The 15,359-nt window shown below is 48.3% G+C and overlaps 1 protein-coding gene across 1 annotated transcript in view; it reads right to left on the bottom strand.

Moving 5' to 3' along the window:
- Positions 1-15,359, bottom strand: part of USH2A (usherin) — a 1,244,521-nt gene that overhangs the window by 307,714 nt on the left and 921,448 nt on the right. Inside the window, exon 48 of the mRNA XM_060246775.1 lies at positions 14,009-14,207. Within this exon, the coding sequence (XP_060102758.1) occupies positions 14,009-14,207 (199 nt within the window). The remainder of the gene's footprint in view (positions 1-14,008; positions 14,208-15,359) is intronic.

The raw sequence follows: 15,359 nt of genomic DNA, 5'->3' as shown, positions 1-15,359 counted from the left end.
AGTGTGATGCGGTGGCTAAACATACAAATGCAATTCTGGGCTGTATCAACAGAAGTATAGTGTCCAGATCACGTGATGTGATGGTATCGCTTTATTCTGCTCTACTAAGACCTCGCCTGGAGTATTGTGTTCAGTTTTGGGCACCACATTTTAAGAAAAATATAGACAATCTGGAATGGGTCCAAAAGAGGGCGACGAAGATGGTGAGGGATCTGGAGACCAAGTCCTATGAGGAAAGGTTGAAGGAGCTGGGGATGTTTAGCCTGGAGAGGAGGCGGCTGAGAGGTGATATGATCACCATCTTCAAGTACTTGAAGGGCTGTCATATAGAGGATGGTGTGGAATTGTTTTCTGTGGCCCCAGAAGGTAGGACCAGAGCCAATGGGTTGAAATTGAATCAAAAGAGTTTCCGGCTCAACATTAGGAAGAACTTCCTGACCGTTAGAGCGATTCCTCAGTGGAACAGGCTTCCTCGGGAGGTGGTGGGCTCTCCTTCCTTGGAGGTTTTTAAACAGAGGTTAAATGGCCATCTGACAGCAATGAAGATCCTGTGAATTTAGGGGGAGGTATTTGTGAGTTTCCTGCATTGTGCAGGGGGTTGGACTAGATGACCCTATAGGTCCCTTCCAACTCTATGATTCTAAGGACTGTACTATGTAAGATTTTGGGTTACAATGTATGGCAAACAGGGTTGCCAGGTCAGTATTGGAAAATACCTAGAGACTTTAGGGGTGGATCCAGGAGAAGGCAGGGTTTGGGGAAGGGGTGGGGCTCAACATGGTACAATGCCATAGAGTTTACCCTTCAAAGCAGCCATTTTCTCTAGAGGAGCTGCTCTCTGCCAGCTGGAGACCAGTTGTAAAAGCAGGAAATCTCCAAGTCCCACCTGGAGACTGGCAACCATAATGGCAAAACACTTGCATTTAATGAAGCCAAGGTTTGAAAACTTTATCATAGTGGAAACAGAAGGTGAATACTCCAGTTCTGACTGACTGTCAGGAGAATGTTACACAAGATGTTTATCATCCAGAATATTAATTGGTTTCTCTTGCTAACTTTTACTGATAAAACATATTTGGAAGCAGTTAAACTCGCTATCAAACTTACTACATTCTATCATTTTATTTGATATCTTTTGCATCAAATGATTTCAAGTTTGACGTTGATTATACTTATTAATTAATTGCATGCTCACATGACCAACTTTTTAGATATTAAGTTCCTAAAATTGCTTTCATTTATTTCACTTAAACCAGAATGCCCCAGAACATAAAAGAACAATAGGTTTCATATTCTGCTTAACTGGTGGAAATCATGCCTGTAATCATGGTTTGAATTATTATCAAAGGATGCAACGGTGATGCAGAATTTTTGGGGCACATTACTGTTATAATATTGAAGGAAGGAAAACAGGACATGGGGACAGGGAGTGATGTTTTTCTCAGACAGTATAGTGAATAAAGAGATGGCTACTGCTTTTTATTAGAGATTTTTTCATTTTAAATTGCCCCCCCAGGCGGAATAACGAGACAAACACAGGATTGGATTAAAGGGCCACTTTATTAAACTTCAACGGCAAGGGCAAAAATGGGGAACAGGTCAAGCCAGGGGTCAACGCGACCACCTCCTTGACCTGAAACTGGGCGAGCCCCCTGAGCCCCGGGTATGAGCCAACCAAACGGCTCAGACCCGGCCGGCCCGGCAACATGATCACCGCACCTGAGCTCCGCCATCCCCAAAGCCTTGCAGCCTGGGATGCGGACACTCTCCGCGTGCCGGGATCCAAAGACTCCCTGGAGCAACCTTGGGCCGTACAGCTTGCAGTTCCCCAGGGAAGCCATGCACCGAAATGGTGCGATGCAACGGGAGCTCACCAATCCCCAAAACATAATCCCAAACAAACTGCCATGGACAGCGCCAAGCCTCAGCTTAGGCCGCTGTACCCCAAACTACAAAACACGAAGAAGCCCTTGCCGTAAGTCAGCTAAAAATAGCTCATTGCCCTTTGAAGACAGGTGGACTCCGTCATCCCGATATAATTCCGGGATGTCGGATGAAATCAGAGGATGGGGCACATAACCCCCAAGACCCGCACTAAGGGCCTTGCGCAAGGCCCTGTTGGCCTTGATCCGGGCGCGCTCCAATCCCGTAGGGTCCCATGCGGTCCGCCAGACGCGGCGCGGCAGCATGGCCGACCACAAGATAAGGACACCAGGCCACCTGTTGCCTATGAAGGCTAAATCCGACTGGGCCTGAATCGAAAGGGCCTTCCCTTTAATCAGACCCAAATCGTTCTCCCCCAAATGAACTACCAAAATCTGCGGGGGGGGGGGGGCACTTAGGTCCCTAAACAAAAGGGGGAGAAGACCGGGCCATCTCATACCACGACGGCCCTGCCAAGTGATGACCGCTCTGTCGCTCAGGCCCAGCTGCGAACCGATCGGAGTCCTTCGGGCCTGATGCGCCGCCCAAAAAAACAATGCTGTGGCCGCATATAAGGATCCGTTTCCTCTGATCACCAGCCACAGCGCCTAGAAGAAAAAACTATTAGACTGCAGAAAAGGGTGAAACATACCCAAACTGAAACATGTCGCGTGGTACCATGAGCAAAAACCTCCTAAGACCGCAAAGGCCGGATATATGAACGATAAGCCCCTGACTTCCAACGCCCCACTCACTGAATGTCCTCACCCCCATAGCCTAAAGCTGCGGCAGTAGAGGCAGCCCCAATTCTGAAAGAATGGGTCCCGAATTTGTGCCCACCAAGGCCCAAATGTTGCAGGGCTCTACTAGTGATGGCCCAAAACTGGTACTTCGTCAAAGGGGCCTCATTGGCGTGGCGGAAGAGGGGGCCGTCCGATGATCCCCGCAATTCAATGTAATGCCTGATAGCTGCCACAGGGCATAACTCGCGCTCCGCGCACGTACCCACCGTAACAGTGCAGCCGCGCTGCCTCTGATCTGTCTTCGAACGGCGGACCCGGAACAACACGCGGTCGCCAAATAAACAAACATCCCTAAACTGGAGGGCCCTGGCCGAAGCATCGCTGCGGGAGAGTGTTACAAGCTCAGATACTCTAAAAGCCCCAAAAAAGGCCGTCAATGCGGCACTGTGAAAGAGAGCCTCCTCATAAGGGGAACCACAAACCAGGGCCCAAGAGGCATGAAGCCCCTTGAGGATGGAAGGCGAAATAGGCTGCCGGCAATCAGCACGAGGTCCGGACTCGCGGGACCAACCCTCCAACATTTTCTGTATGCGGAAATCCTTGGTAACATCACCATGCCCCTTGGCTTTACACATGAAAGCTAGGCCCGCGAGCTGGCCCCGAATGGATTTTACCGATAGGCCCCTAAGCTTCTGATGCACGCAGAACTGCAAGAACTGCTCCACAGGAATGGGCCAAACCTCTGGTAAACCTGCCCCTTCTCTGAAAACCGCAAATTGGCTAGCCGCCCGGTCATACGAACTTTGAGTGCTGGGCGCAATCGCCAGATGGATTGCCCGGCTCACTTCTTCTTTCCAATCAGCCACAGTTCCGCCGGGATGCGCTCTGGCAACAGGTCGGCCTCCGGGGCTAATTGACGGAAACGGTCCATCTGTTGGCGAGACAGAGCGTCCGCCACCCCGTTACAGATGCCGGGAACATGCTTAGCCACAAACAGGATATTCAATTGTAAACAACGTAACGTGAACGCCCTGACGAGCCGCATAACAGCAGGGGATTTAGATGTCAAATTATTGACAACATGAACAACCGTCATGTTGTCGCACCAGAAGTGTACTGAACAATTGGCCAGAACATCCCCCCACAGAAAAACAGCAACAACTATCGGGAAGAATTCGAGGAAAGTCAAATTCCGACACAACTCGGAACCTAACCAATCCTGTGGCCATTGCTCAGCGCACCAGTGCCCGCGGAAGTAGACCCCAAAACCAATGGACCCGGCGGCGTCAGAAACAATCTGTAACTCGGCCTCGAGCTGCATATCAACCCGCCAGAACGAAATGCCATTAAAGTCCCTTAAAAATGTTTCCCAAACAGCAAGGTCCTCTTGCATTTCCCTCGTAACACGGGTAAAGTGATGCGGTGAGCGCAAGTTAGCCATCCCGTCGCAGAATTGCCTCAAAAAGGCTCTGCCAGGGGCCACCACCTTACAGGCGAAATTCAAATGACCCACCAACTGTTGTAACTCAAGCAAGGTGACCTTACGCCTACCCATTATCGCTCGCACCCGAGCCAGTAGACTAACTCGCTTGTCTTCGGGCAATCTAGAAAACTGGCGCACCGTGTCCAACTCGATGACCAGGAATGTAAGAACCGTGGTTGGGCCCTCAGTCTTTTCCGCAGCCAACGGAACTCCCAGCTCTTCGGCTAAATCCACAAAGGCAGTTAACAACGAAAGGCACTGCCCAGAACCCGCGGGGCCCACGAAGAGAAAATCATCTAAATAGTGAGCCGTGTCGCGTAAACCCGTTCTAAAACGCAAGGCCCATTCTAAAAAGGTACTAAAGCGCTCAAACGCGGCGCAGGAAACTGAACAACCCATAGGCAGTGCCCTATCAACATAATAACTTCCTTCGAAAGCAAAACCTAACAGATCAAAATCCCTGGGGTGAACCGGGAGAAGGCGGAAAGCTGATTTTATATCGCACTTCGCCAACTCCGCGCCCCTGCCGCACCGCCGGACTATCTGCCCTGCACGGTCGAAAGAAGTATACTTCACCGAACAAAGCTCCGGAGGAATTGCATCATTTACCGAACTACCCCTGGGGTAAGAAAGATGGTGAATTAATCTAAATTCACCCACCGCCTTCTTAGGTACCACACCCAAGGGGGACACCCTCAGGTTCGGCAGGGGGGGGACTTGAACGGGCCTAACACCCGACCCTCGGCACACTCTTTTCTGATCTTTTCCCTAACAATACGCTCGAAACCCTTAACCGAACGCAAATTAGCTGCAAAAAACGGGGTCCGGGGGCCCTGATATGGGATTCGAAAACCGAAGGAGAATCCGTCAAACAGGTAACGCGCATCATCATAAAGGGGGTACGAATTCAACAGCTGCTTAAGGACCGTCAGCCGAATGGGGCTGGGACCTTTTTCCAGGGGGCTGCCCGGGCCCGCCACCCGTTCGCTTACCGGGCCACCGCTGTTTGGACCTTGTACAGGCAGTGAAAGCGTGGGGGCCACCGCAGATCGGGCACTCATGTTTGTACTTACAACCCTTCCTGGCGCAGGAGCCTTGGGAGGTGAACTCCCAGCAAAGCAGCCGTGGCTGAACCGACTGCCCCGCGGCTGCGCGGGCACCAGAAAAGGATGTAGCCGATGTCTTCTGTACCAAATGGCCGCTATCGGATCGCTCCCCTGCGTTAGGTTTTGCGGGGGCCATGAGCTGCAGCCAAAGCTGCTGGTTAATCTGATTCCACTGAAGACAAGGATTAACCGCTGCCCGCATACGGAACTGTTCGTCGTACTGGAGCCAAGCGCCCCCCGCAAAATCATTATATGCCCGGTATATAATGTCGCAGTACTGGAACAGTGGTGCGGCTCTCCAGGGTTGGGCCCTAGCAATAACGCCCGCATAAAGGAGGAAACCGGGAAGCCAGTTTGCCCAAGTCCTATCCACTTTACGGCGCTTGAGCTTCTCTTTGTCCTTTTCGTCAAGTTCCTCCTTGGGTTTCTTCTCTAATTCCCTATACAATAGGCTAAATACATCAACGTATTCGCCTTTAAGGATTTTTTCCCTTGTTGTGGCGGTAAGGTGATCGCCCAAGGGCATGGCAGGGTCCCCAAATGGCAAAGCGTGAAACTCCAATGCGCTGTACGGAACAGGTGGATGGGGTGGAAACCCCCAAAAACCAGCCTGCTGCCCGGCCCACGACAATGGCGTGGAAGGGGACTGCTGCCAACCCCAGGGTAAAACACCGACCGCTGGCCCCTGGCCGACGGCCCCAAAGCCAGCTGCAAAACCGCTGCTCCCGGGGGCAACGCCCCAAGGGGCCCAAGAACCCCCAGAAGCCGGAGTTGACAAAGAAGAACCAGCCGGGGCAAGGGAACTGTGTGCTGCCTGCTGCCGCATAAGGAGCGACGGACCCGAATAATGAGCCCCCAACACCTGAGGAACCCCCCCTGGCTTGGAGCCCGATACTAAACCCGGCCCAGAAGGGCCCCATGGCCAAGCCATTCCTTGTGTAAAAGGCAACTTACCCTCACTCACTGGCGGCACAACCACGACAGCCTCAGGATCCTCACTGGGCTCGTCCTCAGGGGGCATTCCTGGGTTCACAGCAGAACTGCTTCCTTCAGCACCCTGTAGCACAGAAAGCCGGGCCAGCACCTCCTTCTGGAAGGAAATAGTAGCCGCCCTGCCTGACCCGAGAAGACCGGTGACCCTCCTTGACGGACCAGCTACACCCATGGCTTCTTCTAAGGCAGCCAATTGATCAATGATGGCTTGCCTGGTTTGAGCCTCATCAGCCTCCTGAGGCGGAGGCGGTTCTGGATGGGGACGTTTAGGAGGGCGCTTAGCGGGCTGCTTGCCCTTTTTGTTGCCTTGGCCCTTTTTAGGCCCCATTGTTCACTTCTCTCCTTTTTTTTTTTTTTAATACACGCCTATTGAGGCCCCCTCAGTAATGTGAGCAACTGAGTATTGTAGGGGGGGGGGTGTAAAAACCCACTTCACCCCAACCAATCAGCAATAACAAGAAAAAAGGGGGGGGCAGCCTCCACCAGGTCCGGCCCCACAGCAAACACCCCTCACAGCCACGCCCAGTGCGACAACCAGCCGGCTTGCCTCGTTCAGCTACCCGGCCGAGCAAAGAAGCTCCTGCTGCAAGAGGAGTGGGGTGGAATAAATCCCCCAGGCCACTCAGGGCCCTGTGCAAACGGCCCGCTGCGGCCTAACTCGACCACCTGGGGAGCCTCCCGCCAGACACACGCACGCAAACGCGAAAGGAAAAAGGGGAGGGGGGCCTGAAAGCCTCACGGCATCCTGGTTCGCTGAAGGCCCGCCGTGAAGACTCCCGGCCCGATGGCCAGCTGCTCCTCGCCCGACGCGCCGCCGACGCCTTCGACAAAGGCGTTAACAATAGCCGCGAGCGCACACGCGGCTTCCCGAACGGCGCAGAAGCCACCCGACGTCTCAGGAGCCTCCCGGGATCCCCGCGGCAACACGGCCTAGCTCGCTTCGGCCCACAGCGCGACAGTAAGTGCGCCTGGCCGATAACACAAAACAACTGCGTTTTAGGGGGCGGGAGCAGCCTTATAAGGCCGCTCCTCGCCCCATCCCTTTGGAAAAACCCATTGCCTCTCATCCGCACGGGGAGGCAATGGGCGGCCCCCAGCCTCAGCGGTCGATGGACCGCCCGGCTGGGAAAGGGCCGGATTCTCTTTAGTTTTATACATGTGTATTCTTTATTAATATTTTGTTTCCATTGATTTCCAGGAACAACTTTTCCTCCATTCAGTTGGAATGAAATTCTAAGGGACTGTACCCCTCACAAAAGAGATTTACCCTTCCAAAGAAGATGAGCCTTAAACTATACTATAGGAAAAGATAGCCATCTTAGATCCACCAATAGATAAATACAATCTGGCCTACTGTATCAATTCTGGACCTCAGGGAGATTGTCACTATTTTTAGTTTATCCTAGGTATGCTGTCGGAACTGTGCAAGTCAGCTGTGTAGGAGACATCACAGTTCACTCCCAGTACATGCTACCTGTAAGAGCCAAGTCCAAAAGCAACAGATATGCTGGAAGACTGCTTCTGACCTGACTAAACAAAGAATTGTAGAATTCTGAGAAGTGTTCTCTCACATGACATATTATGCATGCCATCCCCCTTCCCCCTCATATCCTGCCCCCTTTATTAATCTGTTCAAACTTGTTTCCTCTTCTCCCCATTACTGGGATTTAATGAAAAATTGTAGACAGGACTTTTGAGCCACCAGACCATTGCCTAGCAAGCCAGACAGCAGACAGCCTCTACTGATGTGGCTGTCAGTAGTACTGCTTTCTCTTCAACCATACAGAGACACTAGCGGGGCTAACACTTCCCAGACTCAAAACAGGAGGAAGTAGGGATCCCATCTTACTCCACTCTCCCTCTGCAGCCTGTCATGGGCAGCCATTGAATTCCAGAGATTGAGAGGTACCTTCCCATACCCTTCCCACCATAGCCCAGAACACTATAGACAACTGAGAAACCTATTGGATGAAGCTTTTGTAGAGTACAAGGACATATTTGGTGCTCCTGACAAAAACAGGGAAAGAAAGGAGAGGCCAATATGACAGGCTGGCAATGCCCACACTACAACCACAGCCAACAACTTTGAATAGCCAATTGTAGCACTACCTGGGGTATATTGTGTTACCTAGGTTGGGAGCCAGAAAACAGAGTAGCATAGCTTCTTCTAACTTTCCCTCTTATGCCAAAATAAAGTTCAGCCTTTCAGGAAAGTCAGGGCAAGAGGGTATCTGCACTTGCTATAACCTTGTAAATAGCTGCTGACAGATATATCCCTCAATTCTCAATGAGAAAGGCAGACTACAAATGAAGGAAATAAATAAATGTTTACCCTCAAGCATGATTTCACAGCTTACAACAAGTCATCAATATGTTAAAGTCACTAAAAGGGAGGGGGGGCACAGCATATGTGTTTTTCAAAAAAAAAAAAAAAAAAAACACCCTACAAAGCCAAAAAGTTACACTACAGGTAAAAGCAAGACTTGCAATGACAGGGCTAAATTTCACAGATGCTAAATGCAGTACAAAGCTAAGACTGCATCAGCTGCAGTAATTTATATTTTTTTGTGAATCACTCAAATAACTCACTTTCCTAATTGCTGTCTTGTCTGACAGGGAATCTTATGAATACACACTGTCATTGAATGTGCGATGAGGCTGTTGACAAATTTCATTACATTAAATCTTACCTTCAAACTAAGAGTTTTCCACCTCATTTGTCAATAAAAACTGTGTACAGACTCCCACTCTCTGACTACACTATTGATCCAACTCCTAAACTGCAACTAATATGACCATTAATCTGCAAATGACCATAATTTTAAAATATTTCTGACAAATCACGATAGGCCGCTGTTCAGAGTTGCTCATCATTGTCAGGTAAACAACCACCCACTTGTAGCTGAAACTAAATGGATTTGTTGTAAAGCAGCATCAAATCATTCAATCATGCAAGTCTCCAAAAAGGCATCTAATCATCCCAATAAACTAATATTTGCCATGCAGATTGTGATAAATGATAAGAATAAAATGCACAAGAGGAAACCCTATGAGCACCAATCTCAAGCTTTTTGTCAGTTTTTCCAATAAATATCTAGAGTGTGATATGGTTGGAAGTCAACATGCACCAAGGAACAGCCAGATACTACAATGTTACTGTGCTAAGCTGGCCTTAAAATACACACACCCCAAGATCAGACTGCATTGCCTCAATATGGCTCAGTGATAAGAGCATATGTGCTTTGCACATAAGAACATAAGAGAAGCCATATTGGATCAGGCCAATGGCCCATCCAGTCCAACACTCTGTCACCCAGTAGCCAAAAAAACCAAGTGCCATCAGGAGGTCCACCAATGGGGCCAGTGAAGCCCTTCCACTGTGCCCCCTCAAGCACCAAGAATACAGAGCATCACTGCCCCAGACAGAGAGTTCCAACAATACAGAAGCTCCTACATGCAATCCCTGGCATTGCCTGTTTAAATGATCAGATAGTAGATGACATGAAAGACAACAGGAGAATCTGGAGAGCTGCTACCAGTCAGGATAGACAACAGTAACCTCAATAAACCACTGCTCTGACTCTATGAGGCAACTTCATGTGTTCTAATTGCGTTCAACCTAAAATACTACAAATGTGTAACCACACATTTTAATGTTACTGTTTTGGCCAGTAGTGCCCTAATTAGGAGTATTTTACTACCTACAGCAACTTATATTTACATACTAGTTCTTCTAAATGTTCAAAGCATGTCACAAATATTAGTAAAAATTCCAGCAGTCATTAAGGTAGGCCAATATTATTGTAATTTTAAAGGCAGCGGGCCTAGGCTGGTAGAAAGTAGAATGACTATGGCAACCTGAAACCTTTGAATTCCCATATATTTCACACACACACACCCCTCGGTTTCCCTACTTTGTATGATCCTCCCTTCCAACAGAAAGCTTCTGGACTTCATCCTATGAGTAACTCAGATTAAAAAGAGCAGCCATCCGGTGATACAAAACTGTAATCAGAAATATGCAGATTGGGTTTTGTCCTTTTCTTCAGCTTGACCAAGACCATCTCTGCACAATAGCAGATTCCTAATTTAATTTGCAGTGGCCACAGAGCAGATATTTAAAGGGTGGACAAAAGGGTGGGATGTCCAAGAGGGCACTGCTTCTTCCAAGAGGGTGCTGTGTGAGTATAGGAGAAAACATGATCATTTCTCTTCCGGCCCCGTCCCAGTGAAATTTTGAAATTGGCTTCAAGTTGTGGCAATTGGAAAAGGGGGCAGGGAGCTGAGAAAGAGATTTAAAGCAACTGTGGCTTGGGGGGTGGGGTGCAGTTAACACTTTGGTGTGTTAGGATCTATCTCCAAGGGGTTTGATGGCAATGGGGAGGATGTGGCCCAAGTGAGCCTTTTTTGACAATGTAATGACATTGTCACATTACCATACTTGCACAATTTTTTAAAAATGCTCTGGTAATGATGAAATGCATGATGGGAGGCACCATGTATGGTCCCCCTTTCAAAGTAACTGTGGAATGCATGGGGCACATCCGATCCTGAAAAATTATGAGGGAAAAGTAGTACTGTGAAAGAAGTGCTGCAAAGTTGAAGAATCACACTGGAATTCAATGAGCAGTTAAAAAGAAGTAAGTTTGTACTGCAGAAATGGTCCAAGTCTCAGATAGTGTTAGGGGACAAATGTGTTGGCTCTTCCTCCCTAATAGCGGGAAAAACCTTATGCTTATCAAAGCACACTGATCCAATATCTTCTCAGAGGTGGGCATTGAGCCAAGTAAAATAAAACTCAGGGAAAAGGAAACTCCTGGTGTGTTTCCCTTGAGTTCACTGAAGAGACTCCAAGTGTTGCTTGTAGGATTTTGCCAACCAGCACAGCCTGTGAATGCCACTCTGAAAAATCAGCTGGGCTAATGCAAGCCTCGTCCAGGGGACACTGAGCCAGATGAGTTAGGGCTGTTTGAAGTATTTCTACCAGCTTGCTTTTCATCTCTGCAGTATTCGTTTGCATAATCTTCCCTTAATTCATCTTTGTTTCCATATTTGTTTGTTATAAAAATGCTTTGATAGACTGAAGATTCTTTTCTTTTTTAACTGTTGTCACAATTCAGGGGGGTCTTATCAATTGCTGCCACCACTCTGGGTTAAGAGTCTCCCTTGAGAAGGCCCAGAGTTCCCTCCCAAGTTCTTCCAGGCCTCCCTTAGCTTAGGCGAAATAATGGGCGTGAGGACCAGGCAGAGTTAACAAAAGAAAAAAAAGGTTTATTAAGGTCAGTGCAATATAACAAACAAGGTGCATAAAACAGTAAAAGGGTGAAGGGAAAAATAACCAAATACCCTAACACATCTAAACTTACTGTCCCTAACTGTCTCAGTCAGACCTGGGCCTACTCATTCTACCTCACAGGGTGAGGGTCTCTCCCTGGCAGCAGCTCTCCCTCAGCTCTGCCTCCCTCAGCTCTGCCTCCTAGGAAAAGAACACTCACTTCCTGGGCTTGGCCCTTTTATCTTCTCCTCCCAGGCCCCACCCCTCTCTGGGCCTGTTTCCCTCCAAACCCCTTGCTACCCAATCAGAGGGACAGAGGGGATCCTGGGAGATGTAGGCTTTTTCCAGTAACTCCTAAGCAGATTTTCCTGGGGCCTGCAGGTCTCACTAGGCCCAGGATCATGACACCTGTATTTTTAAACAGCCTAAATAAATCTTAGATTGCTTGCAAACTTCTTGGTTGCTATTATTATGATTATTAGTTTATTTCTATTCCGCCCCTTCCCCCTTTGGGGGGCTCAGAGTGGAGTACAACCGTTTAAATTAAGATCACAATAAAATCATAATAAAATCAACTTCAGCAATCAGTAAAGTGCAATAGGTTAGTTCAGCATGATGATATGAAGCAAGATAGTATAGCACCACAATGCAGTGGTGCAGTGGGCCATAAGGGCATAGGGGGAGGTCAACCAATCTAAAAGCTGGATAGATGCCGGCTGCTCATCCAAAGATCTGGCAGAACAGCTCCGTTTTACAGGCCATATGAAAGGCCAACAAGCCAGGCAGGGCCCGGATCTCAATAGGGAGCTGATTCCACCAGGTCGGGGCCAGGACCAAAAAAGCCCTGGCCCTGGTAGAGGCAAGACGGGCATCCCTTGGGCCGGGAACTATCAGAAGATCTTGGGAGGCTGAACGAAGTGACCTCCAGAGCATATATGAAAGGAGACGGTCTCATAGGTATGTTGGTCCCAGGCTGCGTAAGGCTTTACAAGTCAAAACTAACACCTTGAAACAGATCTGGTACTCTATAGGCAGCCAGTGCAGGTTGTGGAGCGCCGGCCATATGCTCACCCATATAGGTGATGCAGTCAGCAGGCGAGCTGCTGCATTCTGCACCCGCTGCAGTTTCCGGATGAGTTTCAGGGGCAAAACAGCATAGAGTGAGTTACAGTAGTCCAGCCTGGAAGTGACCATTGCATGGATCACTGTAGCCAGATCTTGGGAGGATAGGTATGGTGCTAGCTGCCTGATCTGCCGTAGATGGAAGAAGGCAGACCGTGCAGCTGTTGTGACCTGGACCTCCATGAAGAGGGAGACATCCAGAATCACTCCCAGACTCTTCACCTGCTAGGCTGGTACCAAAGCGGCATCGCCCAGGGCTGGGAGCTGGATGCACAAATCCACACACACACACCCCCGATTCAGTTACAGGACCTCCGTCTTCCTTGGATTTAACTGCATCCGACTCTGCTGTAGCCACCCAGCCACGGCTTCTAACACCTCCGACAGCTGTTCAGGGGCGGAAGACGGTCTGCCGTCCATCAACAGGTAGAACTGGGTGTCATCAGCATACTGGTGACAACCCAGTCCAAAACCTTGGGCAATCTGGGCATATAGATGTTAAATAATGTAGGCAAGAGAATAGCTCCCTGTGGCACTCCACATATAAGTGGGTGCCGCAGGGAGGTCTGCTTTCCAAGCATCACCCTTTGTTCTCAGAGGAAGGAGGAAAACCATTGTAAGGCCACCCTCCCCGTACCCTGGCGACAACAAGGCAGTGGGTCAATAGGTCATAGTTGACTGTGTCAAATGCTTTTGATAAATCAAGAAGAATCAGCAGCGCTGACCCGCCTCGGTCCAGGTGCCTTCTTAGGTCGTTTATGAGGGCAACTAGTAAAGTCTCCGCCCCATGGCCCGGGCAGAAACTGGACTGGAATGGGTCCAGGGCGGATGTTTCATCTAGGAAAACCTGCAGCTGCTCCGCTACCACTTCCTCAACTACCTTTCCCAGGAACTGCAGGTTCGAAACTGGGCGGTAGTTAGCTAGGACGCTAGGGTCCAGCGAAGGTTTTTTCAAAAGTGGGCGAATTCTATTGTTGTCAGGGGCCATGTTTCCCAACAAAGCACTGATAGGCTTAAGGAGGAATAGCTTATTCAAGCACTTTCTCTGTTTAGAATTAAACCCTTAATGACTTGGATAGTGGCAGGCAACCAAAACTCCCACATAATATGCCCAGGAAGAGGGAACCAGAAAAGCCCCACAGAACCCATTCACCCAACTAGGTATGCAACTGGTAGACACAATCACACATAACGAATGGAAGTAGATGGCGAATTATTGGGTAGTTGGCATAATCAGTGTTCCATATAAACCCTGTTGAGTTCAGCTAAAATACATCTTCTGACAACTTTAAACTATAACAGATTAATAAGTTTTACAAATATTCTGAAAGGGAAATAGAAAATGCATATCATTTGGTGTTACCTTAAACTGTGGATTGAAACACAAGCCTCCACAGACATTTTCATGGATATCACATTCTAGAGGTAGACATGTCCCTGCAGTTTGGTGGATTGGCAGCTGCTGTGCCACAGTGCACTGTCGCAGAGCTTTACGCAACAGATCGTATCGTAAGATAATGCCATTGGGTTGTCCAGGAGATGCCCAGTTTATCTGAAGTGACCTGCAGCAACAGCAACAAAAATTAATGTGTGATTTTTTAAAGAATATGACCTATTGCATTCTGCACCAGCTGTAGTTTCTGGGTGTTCTTCAAGGGCAAACACATATAGAGTGCATTACAAATGTGTAGTCTTAATGTTACTGTATCATGGATCCATGTGGCCAGATCATAAATGAAGACTATAGAAGGTATTTTTTGCAGTTGAATTTTTTGCAACTGAATTCTCCAGCAAACTCTAGACTGTCAACAGAATCAGCGATTGATAGCTGAACCCCATCAAAAGTGGGAAACACAGTGCCCTCCAAGATCACCACTTTCCCAATCAGTTGTGACAGGATTCAGTTTCGTCGTATTGACCTTTAACTGTTTAAGCAGAGCAACTAGGAACTGACTTAGGTCCTCTACAGAACTGCTAGGCAGTTTGGACAAAGAAATATGGAGGTGATTGTTGTCAACATATTTTATTTGTTTGTTTTTATTTTATTCTGCCCTCACCGGGAGTGGGCTGAGGGCGAATCACAACGATAGTGTACAATAATATAAACACAGCAATTCAATAGTTAAAACAGTTTAAAACGACATAAATTACAACTGGTAGCACTACTGATTCAAATGCAATAGTCTCAGAAGCTAGAGTCACCGGACCATTAAAGATCTTCTCAGTCTGGGACCATAGAAGTGGAGAACAGCAAGGGAGGCCAACTTGATTGGGACACCTGCCACCTCACCCAAAGGCGTGGCAAAACAGCTCCATTTTACAGGCCCTGCAGAATAGCAGAAGGTCTGGCAGGGCTCTGATCTCAAGCAGGAGCATGTTCCACCAGGCTGGGGCCAGGGCAGAGAATAACACTCAGTTCCAAAACCATGCATTATTTCTCTTAAGAACTTTACTTTAACCCGGTTCATATGTTACGGTGAATGCACATACGTCCTGCATGTGCATGCATACATTTGTTTGTAAGAAAGATCCAATGTATTTTCACTCTTCAAAAGACATTGGGGACTCTTCAAAAGACACCTTGATAAATGTTGTGTTTATATCACATGTTCTGCTGTATGGTTGCTGAATGTAACATGAAAATTACTCAATGTACATATTATTTTAAAAGCAAGCTTTCAGAGTACGTGAATTGTACTGCAATCACTGTTATA

The sequence above is a fragment of the Heteronotia binoei genome, chromosome 1 (assembly GCF_032191835.1).
Source record: "Heteronotia binoei isolate CCM8104 ecotype False Entrance Well chromosome 1, APGP_CSIRO_Hbin_v1, whole genome shotgun sequence".
In the NCBI taxonomy this organism is placed as follows: domain Eukaryota; kingdom Metazoa; phylum Chordata; class Lepidosauria; order Squamata; family Gekkonidae; genus Heteronotia; species Heteronotia binoei.
Note: the sequence above shows the minus strand (reverse complement) of the source record. Positions and strands in the feature narration are given on the sequence as shown.